We start from the raw sequence: 12029 nt of genomic DNA, 5'->3' as shown, positions 1-12029 counted from the left end.
TGAATGCGCATACACTGGACTACAAGGTAAGCATGTGCAAAAGTATTGTGCTCTTCTAAACACGGTCCAGTCCTTAAGTAGTTTCTCAGCACTATGAATAGTTTCTATGGAACAAACCAGCACCTGTCACTGTATTCTTTTTCTCTGTGTTGAGAGAAAGATGCAGTAATGCTGAAGAGACAACTTCAAGCTGAAGAACAGCTTTTTGCTAAGGGATTTCCCATGCTCCACATCCACTACACTGCCTCAGGATTTTGTTGCCAGCTCCAAATCTTGGGTTCCTAGCGAAAGCTCTCATCCCTATCTTTCTTCGTTCATTTTCCACTCCTTCCTTCCCTTCCCATCAGCATGCACAAAATCAGCAAGTAATTGAGGATCCAAACCATGCTTCTATACATATACCTGCAAAGGCATGTGCAGAATTTGCTGGGGAAATCTAGCATAGTTCTGCACTATAGTACATGTGTGGGCCCTAATTAAGGACATTTCCTGCAGAGCTTCAGGGATCTAATCTTTCATCTGCAGGTCAAAAGTATCAGCCATGGAATCACTTCAAAGATAAAAAGCTACAGCATCAAGAATAAAGAAACCTGCTTTGTTTAAGTAAAATCCATCACAGACTATAAAAGTGTGGGTGCTGCTTTGGGGCTGTCAAATCATTCAAGCAGCAGCTACTAAAATTCATCAGGGACAAAGTCATGCCATCTGGATTTCCAAAGCTTTTGAAAATGCATTTGGAAATGAAAAACACACAACAGTTAATGCACTAGATATTTCACACCAGTAGACTAAGATGCAGATATCCAATTTACAGATAACACAACAGCCTCTTTTCCCTTAGTCGTAAATTCCAGGATGATCAGATTCTGAATAGCACTTGCAGATACAAAAGAAAAATAGGGCAGATGATGAATATTTTATCGCTGAATTCTTGCTATACATAATCATATTATTTTATTATCTCATGCTGTGCAGAAAAAAAAGATAGGAAATGAGGCTAGATTTGTGAATGATAATAATAATTTGTCAAGCTGTTTGATACAAGGATGAAAATACAATAAACATGATTTTAAAAGTTGATATAGGAAGACTGGCTACTGCTATGAAGTAGGAAAATGTGGAAGTGATTTAAGGTTATTAAAGGATTGTAAAAGAAACCATGGTAGAATAATTTATATAGCAAGAACAACAAAATAAAATAGAGGAAACACTAAGAAAAGCTTTATCTATTAAGACAAAAGGTAACCATTTTGACAGTCCTGGGAAGGAAAGATGAAACACCCTTTCATTACACATCACCACTCAAGTTTCAACTTGACTTAGAAAAATCTAATTCCTTTAGTGCACTGCACTTTGATTATGCATAGATGCGGAATACCTTCTGCTGAGGGTATTTGGATACACATATTGTAATTCACTTTTCTATAGTATTTGTTAGAGTTCACATTTCCTTACGAATAACCACATTAAATGACATGTTCCAGTGTATTGAATCCCAGTGCTAATCCAGCACTGAAAACAAGCTTTTTTTAAAAAAAAAGTTTTAAGAAACCAAATTTTTGAAATCACAAAGTCATGCCTAAAGAGAGAATGCAGATGGGGTTTGGCAGAGGTACACAGAATCAACAACAGAAGCCCAGAGGCTGTAAAGGACCCCTAGGGATCTCAACTCCAATCTCCTGCTCAAAGCATATCCAGCTGAAGCAGGTTGCTCAGGACCTTCTCCAGTTGGGTTTGGATACCTCTAGGGATAGAGACTCCTTACTGTAATTTGTCAGGGATAAAACCTGGCTTTAGGTAGAGTTGCTACTTATATGAGAAATAATGACCCAGGTTTCAGTCACTGGCAAAGAAATGGAAACATGGCCCACAGATAAGGTAATCATATTAGCTCTGGCCACGGTGGCCTGGCATTTCAGGTGTAGTAGTTCTGTTCCTAACTGCTCTCTCTCTGTATTTTATTCTCAGGAAAACACTTTAAAGCATAAAAAGGAAAAAACCCGTAACAGTAGAGAAAAAGAAAAACAAATTTGGATGACATAGTTTGGAGGAAATTGATGGAAAATTTCAAAGCTGTTGCTTTTGTTTTTTCAAGTAAGTGGTTATCCTCATTCCTAATCTATCTTTGTAAACTTCAAGTATCTCCAGGTAGGATTTAAGTATCCACAGTTCACTGAGATTACAGAGAGCATCAATAATACTCTAAACATGAACTTTTAAATATTAGGTTTACAAATAAAAAACAAAGATGAGGACAACTGTAAATATATATGTACGTACAATGACTCAAACTCTCTGCCTGACACTTTGGTGTGTAACAAGAACTCGTGTCCCATGCCTGGGTATCCAGCTGTCAGATTTGACTATTTTAGTTAGGTTTCCTCAAACCAAGATTAGACAGTCTGTACTGAGCTTGAATGAGAAATTAGACTGGACAAATCCCTTTGTTTATAAAATGGTATAAAAATGGTATAAAATGGTTGAAGCAGGCCCTTCTGATCCAGTAAAAAAAGCCCTTGAAAGCAGCACGTACCTCAGATACCTGAAAGGTATCAACCTCTGAAAACTCCTGAGAAAGACACCAGAGGTAGTGCTCCCTTCCAGGTTCCCACATACACTTCCCCTCTTACTAAAAAAAAACCTATAAAAGCAGAATTGAGACTTAAGCTGTGTTTCAGATAGTTTTATCTGCTATGCAATCTCAGGAGTCATGTGTCAATTATCTCTAGAAAAGCCACTGAGAAATTAGAGCCTGCCCAGGTCAAATTAAAGCAGGTTTTCTCCTTGGTTTGAAAGTGATGCAAGAGCACTCTAGGATCTCATGATTTTTATGTCCTTTCATCCTGGCTTTCTGTGAATGCTGCACTTCAAAGCCTTTTCAGTTTGAAAAACCGGAAACAGAGGTCATAATGCAAATGTTTCCCTGATGTTTTTATTTCTAAATTGAAAGATTAACTGTACCAATTTCCATTTCAGAAATAACGTATGGCTTCTTTTGGCAAAAGAGCCATGCTAATGAGGCCCGCCTCTGCATTTACCGGTCCAGAATCAAAACCCCACGGCAACACTCAAAACACACACTTAGAAGAGGTGCACACACATGAAGCATCATTATGCATTTCTACATGTACAGTGAAAGGTCAGACATTTTCATCCTGGGAGATGTAGAATATTGTGCTGCTGAATATACATCCATAAACAAATGCAAGGCATGAATGGCTTTTTTTATCAATTCCTCTAGCCTCTCCCAAGTACTGTAATTAAATATTAACAGCTGATCTTAAGCATTTCCTTTGTGCCACTAAGAGTGGCATTTCAATGTGTTAAGGGACTAGGAGAAAACATATAAATTGCCCTGCATTTCTTTATGTGTGTATGCTTAACCTCCTTTAGGTGTCCTCTATTTCCTGTAGGAGTGCTTCACAGCTTCTCCAGAACCTCAGTCAGGTTAATAAGAGAGCCACAAATATTTGTCTTAGGTTATTTATCTTAATGCACGTCCTTCTGATAGCTTCTCTTGAGGGTAAAGCATGCCATCTTTCCAGTGAAATACATGGACCTTACTTTCCAATTTCACTGAGGGTCATTATACTGCGTGATCAACCTTGGCCTGGCTGCTCCAAAACCAAATCACAGTTCCACTGAGGTACCTTAAATATAAATTAAAAAATGCATGTACTGACCTGTAAGTCACTGACTGAAGCCTTATATTTTTACTAGTTTTGACTAGATCAGGGAAGGAAGGTAGATATTTCAGATTATGTTCTTTAGATAGGAAAAATTAATACTAAAAAAAAACAGTTAGATGTGGCACATCTATGCAACTATTCCAATAAGGAAATACAGCTGTCACAGCCCAGTGCATGCACCAACCCTAAGACGCTTATCTAGCACAAACAGTATTAGCAAACCCACCCCTCCCTTTTGTTAAACAAAACCTTACCTTTCAGCTATAGATTTCCTTGGAAAATAAAAATCCTCTCCTGCAAGGTAGGCAGCTGCAGTTCCACCTCCGAAGTAAGTTTTCCGCAAGAGGGGGGCAATCCGGTTGTTTACCAATAATGCTCCTAAACCAGTTGGGAATCCAAAGATTTTATAGAATGAGATGGGGATAAAGTCAGCTTGGTGAACTTCCAAGTCTAACGGAGAACTGCTCACATACGAAGCTGCATCTAGCAGAACAAACCACTTCCCTGGTATTTTGATGGGGCAAAGTTTTCCAGATTTTATATCCTGTATCCATGAAAGGGGATATTTGGTACCAGAAAAATTGCTCTGAGCTGGATAAGAGAAAAGATGAGGCGTCGTGCAGTTTTGTTCTTCAGCTGACAACCTATTCTTTTCCGATAACAAGATTTCTTTTGGTTTTATTGGAACAGACGAGACATTCATTGAGCCAGTTATCCCCCTAATACCGACCACAGATGTGTGGCTGTCAGTTAAGTAACAAAATCGACTGCTGGGCTGCTTTGTGCCTCCAGGTATCCAAGGGAATGCTTCTGCTACAAGTTTAAGTGCAGTTGTGCATCCAGATGTGAAAATGACGGTGTAATCTTCAGGAGTAGTGTGAAAGTGTTGTAATATTCTGAAAAATTAAAAAAAAAAAAACACACCAAAAAACAACAACCAGTTATTTTCTGATTTTTCTATTTTATTGCTGTGTGGTATAAATACTTTTTTTCCCCAGCATATATTCTTCTACTCTGACACCTGATATGAATAGAAGTAGACAGGTTTTGGCAAATAGCACAATAAACTTCAACAAGTGTAACTCAAATCATTTTGCCCGCAACAGACTCTTTCCAATGCAGAAGTGAATAAGGCTGTGTTTTTAAGGGTAGAAGCCAGTTCTGCCTGGCTCTGAACAGACTGGCCAGTCTGGTCCCTCAGTGGGATCAGAATCAAGCCTGCCTATGATTAAAATTACATTGTCCTTGAGAGAACCCAGTTTTATTTACAAACCGTTAGGGGTTTTAGTTTACAAAGGATTTGGGGCAGACAGAGTATATTTCAGTTAAAACAAAATAACCTACTTAAATACTGGGCATCCCAATCAAGGACCACAGGATTCAGTGGGAAAACCTTAGCATACAGCTTTTCTCATTGCTTATATTAATAGAAACAGAAGACAGGAGAAGCAACATATGCTTCCTATGTGTCTTATGCACGTAAGGCTGTAATCTCTGTAGTCTGCAAAGATCCAGTAGCAACTTGTAGTCTGCAAAGAACCAGTAGCAACTTAACGTCTTCCAACATGCCAGACTATGAAAACTTAAGCAAGCCAGTCTACGTTACGCACTCATTGATGCCTGGACAGCACCTCGTTGGCTTTAAACTACCTTTTGTGAACCCCATCTAAAGCACCTTTTGGTGCCAATGCTAGCTTGTGCATCAATTACAGTTTTGCAGCCTGCAAGATGGGTCTTCTCAGAGGCTGAGGAGCAGCTTTAATTCAGTCACCTTTCTTCTCTTTTCCACGTGATGAACTTCCTCTGAATTAACTTTTAGAAAACTCCTACTAATATTAACAGGAAATGTTACAACCAACTGAGAGACACCAGCTTCAGTGCGTGGGGCAGGGCAAACAAAATTGAACTGGGGCATAAATGTTACTGCTTAGCAATGCTGTGTGGTTTTAAAGGAAGGTAAGAGGTAACAGGGTTTCTCAGTGCATCTCTCCTGCTGCACGGTGCTTCTGTGAGCAGCATAATGTATCAATGCTCCTCAAGCAGCTGACACTCTGATCTGCCTAATTCCAAGGTACAGACCAGCATTTGGAGAGTCTATGAACTCTGGTTACCATTAAAAGAGTGCATGTTTTATGTAACAGGAGATTCCCTTACTGGAGCAGGCAGAAACTGAAGACACAGTTGAATTTAAATGTAGGTTATACAAAAGGCTACGTGACAAATTCAAGCTAAATTTTCCTGAGCCATAAGGCAGCAGAGAGGAATGCCTGGAAGTTTTATGTATCTAGTCTGAAACACAAATGCTACAGGCAAAGGGTGGTAAAGCTGGGTGTGTGGGGTGCAGCAGCCAAAGATTAAACACTGGAAAAGTGAAGTGACTGTGATTATTAGGACTAAAAACCACCCTGTAGAGGCCCACTGAAATGATACTGTTAATATTTTTCTCAGTTGAAGGAAAGTCTTATTGTACTGGGAAGTACAGAGTGCAACAGATTGATTCATAAGCCCAAATGAATCTTGAGTTTCTTCAGAACTTAATATTTTAAAATCTGGTGCAATTGGTATGCATTTTATGTCTTCTGGAAATGAAGAAAGAATTTCAGCCTTTAAGAAAGACATCAGCAGGTCATGGTTTTAAGCTTTAAACATTCTGAGAAACCATTTGAAAGCGTTTATAAGGATCTTTCTGAAATAGATCTGCCAGGGAATAGATGTTGCAAGCATTAACACCTCCAGACATAATTCTCAAAGGCTGCGCTCAGAGAAACCAAACTTCTCCATTAGACTTTAGAAACCATGTTAGGAAGGAAGATGGGGACAAAGAGTGAAGTTTTTGTATTGTGTATTGAACTGTCAGCCTGCCTCATTCATCATGGTGACCTGCTCTGTCTAGTTGCTGACTCACGTACTCCCCCTTCCCCTGCCATGAGCTGTATAGCCTTTCCCACCACTCCCCATACTGCAGCTTGAAGCACACTTTTGCCCTACAGGGCACCTGACTGAAGAAATCAGAAACACTCAATCCAGACAGCAGCCTCTACTGAAGTGAAGGGTTACTAGTCAGAGCCATGACATGAATTTCAGTCCTTACAGATTTCTGCCTTTATTCTCCTTTTCTTGCATTCACCTCGATACAGAAAAGGTGGAAAGCAAGGCAAGCAAGAGTCCTAACTTCTTCAAGGAGAGAATAGGAGAGCATTAGACTCTTGTTTCTAGGGGAAAGGAATTGTGGAAAGTGGATTAATAAGGGGGGTGGGTCTTTTTGGCTATGGACATAGTTTTGTATGCATTATCTTATGATGTGGCTTATTTTTGTATGCACTACAGTCACATTGGATAGGTTTTGGAATCATTACACTAATATAAACACAAATTAAAACAATGCCCAATTCCAAGAAAAATCAACAATTAAGTATTCAACTTTTGTAAGCACTAGGCCAAGTTATGTATTCACATGTATGAACACACACAGAACACCTTTTGAGTTAATAACGTAGGTGACAGAAGCAAATTCTTAATACTTAACATCTTTTCATATAAGCAAGCTGACAAGAGCAGCAACAAAAAGCACTGCGAAGACTCTTATCAAGTCTGCTTCTCTTCTCTTCTATGCTTTCTTTACCCTCCTCCCCGCAAGCTGAGTGGGAGTTGAGACACATCTAGGCAAAATGCCAAATTTTGCTCAGGAATAACAACCTGCAGTTCTCCATTGGAATTGTACACGCTTACCACAGCACTTAATTTGACCAAAAGACGCCATAAAATGACAACAGCTGGAATACAGGAATGGTGATCAGGATTTAATAATGAGATGCTGTTGCCCAACCATGAATACCAGAACCAGTGAGTACTTTTTCAAACATTTTCCCAACTTTATAAAATAAAAACTATTAGCGTGGGTTCTTTAAGCTCACAAATACTGAGAGAACAAAACTTATGCATGCTGATAGTATTTCAACTGTATTTAGTTTTAAATCACGCAAATTTGGAAGCAGCTGAAAGATTCTGAAATAAAATCCATGACACTGATATATTTATCTATTCAGTTCAGTACCAGACATTGATTTTCACATGAAAAAAATAAAGTTTTAGGATAAGATTTTCAAAAGTGCCCAAATGAATTAGAGCCATTTTTTTTTTGTAAAAGATATTTAAGTTCCCAAAGTCAGAGAAACAATGAAGTTACATTTCAAACTACCTTCAATAAGAAGCAGGCTCCTTTGTGAATCTCATTAGGTACCTATTTGCATTTTGGGTCTCTAAATGCATCATAAAATTGCTATGATTCCAGTACTTGAAAAAGAGTTAGAATTTACAATGTCATACTTACATTTTGATTGAACTATTTCTAATGTTAAAAAAAGGAAAATAAATAAATAAGGCAATAGCGACAGAGATAAGGAAATTTCCTTCTTCAGAATGACTTTTGATGTGCAGAGCAGAAGAGCTGCAAGCACCTCAGAATAAGGTTTATAAAATGAATACCACAAACTCCTGAAACAGAGCAGCAGTGTTATGATAAAGTCAGAGTACTCAGGGCTAGAAACCTGCAATACATCTCAATGACTTCTGCAGCCCACAGTACTACATCCTCTGTTCTGACATGAATACTGGGAAGCACTGGCTATTACACACAGTTCCTAATGCTCTCTGCCTGCGTGTAACACATACCTTATTACAGTGAAATGCAGTTCACCTTTATTGCACTCCTGTAAGATTTATAGCCATATATAAGGTTGTTCTTGGCAGCAGGACTAAAGACTTGCAATGAAAAACTGATAGTTTGATCTATTATAGCTCACAGCTGCAAACAGCAAAGGTATTTTATAGTATTACAAATTTCCACTTTTCAAAGGATTCTTTGGAACGAAAGACTGAAAAAATAATTGTTTCATTAAACATACTGATATGTGCCATCACGGGGAAGTCGGCACAAAGGCTGAGAAACTCGACCCAGTTCCTTGCATTCAGACTGGCAAGGAGAGGAAGGAAGCTGCATGCTCCAGCATTGCATTATATCAAAGACTCACCATGACTGGCCACTTCTTCTCCCCCTCCTCAAATGCTCCCCAAGAGCACACAGATCACAACACAAGGAGGTCAATAATGCATAGCCAAGAAGCCTGTCCAGAGAGAAGCCACTGAAAATGCCCCCACTTGACCATACTTCCCTGGGCATGCTTGTATCCTGAGACCTCCCTATTAGCTGGTGTTTAATACTTTTAAAATGTTGCCATGAAAGTTTTGTATCTTCATGACTGCAGCTGAGCCAAAACTAAGGTAAACATTGCTAGCGAAAACCAATTAAATTTCAACCAAGCCTCCTGTCTCATTTTATACACTTAATGCACACATTTTTAATAATGGGTTTTATATTTAAACCTATGCATAATCAAGCCATATATCTTGAGGGTGCAGTTGTAGTATCTAACCCATCTAACTCAACAGCCTGAATTAATAGTTTAATTAGAACTAGATACTTCACATTGCTACTGACAGCTCTGTGGAAGGTAAAGGCTACTGATTTGTTCAGCTACCTTAGGTACACAGTGTCACCTGAAGTTAGACGAAAGGGGTGATCTCCAAACCTGCTGTCTGGCTGCTATTACCTCATGCAAGAAACCCCATGTTCCTCCTTGGCACTAGCTCTTCATCTGTGGTTCTCAGTAGCAGATCAGTAGTAGCGCTCCCATGAATGCACAGATGTCCATGTTATACCATTTCCATTACAGCCACCTAAATTTCAGTTGATTTATATGGCTTTTCTTCCAGGATTCTAAGCTTTAAATACTTCTAAAATATGCTTTGTATCAGTTTCTCCACTTTCTTCAAAATCACCATTTTGCAAACACCTACAAAAGCTGAACAAGAAATTCTATTGCTAGGTTTGGGTCCTTTCACACTTTCATTCCAACTGATGCAAACATTTCAGTTTTTAGTTGGCAAGATCAAAATATGGCCAAGGAGTTTCTAATTTTCACATTTTATATTTGTTTCACGTTTTATATTTGTATTCACATTTTTATTTAGATTGTATGTGAACTTTCGTAACTACAGTGATTTTCTAGCCAGTAGCCTACCTAGCTAAAAAAAGACTCCTTTTAAAAGTTTAAGTATGGCCACTGTAACAAGAGATTCAGATTTGAAGACAGAAGCATACTTATTCATTTAACAGTACAAGTTTAGGTAGCACTTCATAAAGGCTACTTTTCAGCTGCATGTTTATATAAAAATTATTTCTTATTATAATTTTTTTCCACTGTTGTGTTACTTAGGAGCACAAATCCAGTTTGGACTTGTACTGAGAGGTGTTTAGCCTGGGCCTCAAAAATTTCATCACACTGTTTTCTGCTCTACAGAAACTATGAAAAGATGTTACATTGTTTAAGGAATAGGTTTTGAATGAATAATAATAATAAAAAAAGACTTCTGAGTCAATCAAAGTGTTTGATTTTGATCTAGATTTTGTCTTTTTTGTCTGTTTTTTAAGTTAGAGGCTAACACTTTTCATAACTGGTGTTTTAATTCTTTCCACACACAAGTACAAGAGAGGAATATATACAGTGGCTGCATTTACATTTCTGGGTAAGAGCATTTTAACCTTCCTCATTTATTAATTAGGAGTCAGGTCCAGCTATCAATGCAGTAAATTTTAAAACTTCCATCAATTTTGGTGAGGGATCTTAAGGTCTTGTAAACTGTTGTGGTTGATACAGACACCAGGACCTGAACCCCGCTTTCAGGCTTAACTTAATGTACAGCAGTAGTTCTTCTGAACATGTTTTTCTCTCTATGCATATGCAGAAAAAAGAACAGAAGATGTGGGTATCCTCATTCAAGCCAACACAGAATGGTACTGTAAAGAAGCACATACTGCTTAACATACAAACCAATTTTTCTTAAATTCTCTCACTGACAGAAGTGACAGCTTAGCTTAACTAGTTACAGCTACATCCATAAGGGGAATGCTCTGGTTTAACACACTAAAAAGACAAGGCTTCTGGGTAGGAAATATCTTATATTTTGTTTTGTAAAGACAAGGTCTATTCAACCAGTATATTACAGCACCAAGTCAAATTCACATTTTCACTTGCCAATCCAAGCAAAAGCAAACTGAAATCTATGAATATTTTTAAGGATCAAATGTATTTAAGCAGGGGGGAAAAAAAAGTCTATCAAGTCTGTCCTCTTCCAGCAAAGCATTAATTTAGTGAAAAAACCTTTGTAAAGGTTTGGGGTTTTTCTCTTAAAGAAAAATTTTCAACAGAAATCTGTGCCATATCATTTCTTCAACCTGTGTAGCTAACCCAGCAGAGGTCCATCAGATTGAAAGATTTGCCCATGGATTAATAGCTGCAGAAGAGCACTGGGATAAATAAGAATTTATAGTTCTCTCCCAAAGTTTACTCAGTCCCCTTTTCTATTTCAATTTTCTTTCTCATACTGACAAGACACAAATTTAAACCTTTCAGAGTACATGCTAACTATGAGATAGGTACCCACTGCTCTATTTATCCTCACTGGTTATATCCACATATACTTATTTTCTGACCATTTTACTCAAAAGGCACACATTCCGAACCCAGTTTCTTCCCATTTCTGCTTGCATCAGAGTGATTAGGATCTCACTCATTTACACAACTACTGCTTATGGTAACACTGAAATCAGCTCCCTGAAATAAATGATTACCTGGAATGCACCTCTTAAGATCTACTTGGCATGGGTACGCGATGGAAAAATTTCTCCCTTTCTATTTGAAAACATTACTTGCTTTAGGCATTCATGCTCAGCCATCTGAATCGAAGCATCATAATACATTGCATTTATTCTGCTAGGCATTGCCCAATTCACTGGAGACAAACTGGAAATACCCATTTACTTACAAAGGGTCATAGTTGATCTTCACGAAATAAATCCCTTCTCCAATTCTGCAAAGCTGGCAGCACAGCAGAATGCCTTGAGTTTTCTTTGCACAACATCTTTAGAAGAGCAGAAACTCTTTAATGGCTACAAAATGTCTTCTTTCAAGAAAAGATGCTGTGATGAACAAAGCCTATAAAAAGCACACACCCTGTCCAAAAGGTGTTGATCCTCATTACAAAGCACATATCCAGAAAACCTTCAGTGTCACAGCAGGCATACTGACAGAGCAAACTAAAATTGCAGGGTGATATTATGGCACCGCATATAACCAGAGGAGTGAAACAGTTGGAAGGAATCATGAGAACCATAAAATCTGACACTGCGGGCTACTTGTTGGTACAGTTTGTTCTAACACACAAATATAACTCCTCTCGCTGACAGAGCCTATAACTTCTATAACTTTCTAGATGTGGCAA

General features: G+C 38.3%; 1 protein-coding gene across 4 annotated transcripts in view; it reads right to left on the bottom strand.

Annotated features, from left to right (window-relative positions):
• Positions 1-12029, bottom strand: part of MOCOS (molybdenum cofactor sulfurase) — a 222401-nt gene that overhangs the window by 124997 nt on the left and 85375 nt on the right. For all 4 annotated transcript variants that reach the window (XM_061449066.1, XM_061449065.1, XM_061449068.1 and 1 more), the window contains exon 4: positions 3944-4585. In XM_061449066.1, coding sequence (XP_061305050.1) covers positions 3944-4585 — 642 coding nt within the window. The remainder of the gene's footprint in view (positions 1-3943; positions 4586-12029) is intronic.

Source organism: Pezoporus flaviventris, unplaced genomic scaffold, assembly GCF_033815535.1.
Source record: "Pezoporus flaviventris isolate CSIRO_AGI_PZ_B2104156 unplaced genomic scaffold, CSIRO_AGI_Pfla_v1 ptg000007l, whole genome shotgun sequence".
Lineage (NCBI taxonomy): Eukaryota > Metazoa > Chordata > Aves > Psittaciformes > Psittacidae > Pezoporus > Pezoporus flaviventris.
The sequence above is the reverse complement of the archived record's forward strand: the minus strand, read 5'-3'. Positions and strand labels throughout refer to the sequence as shown.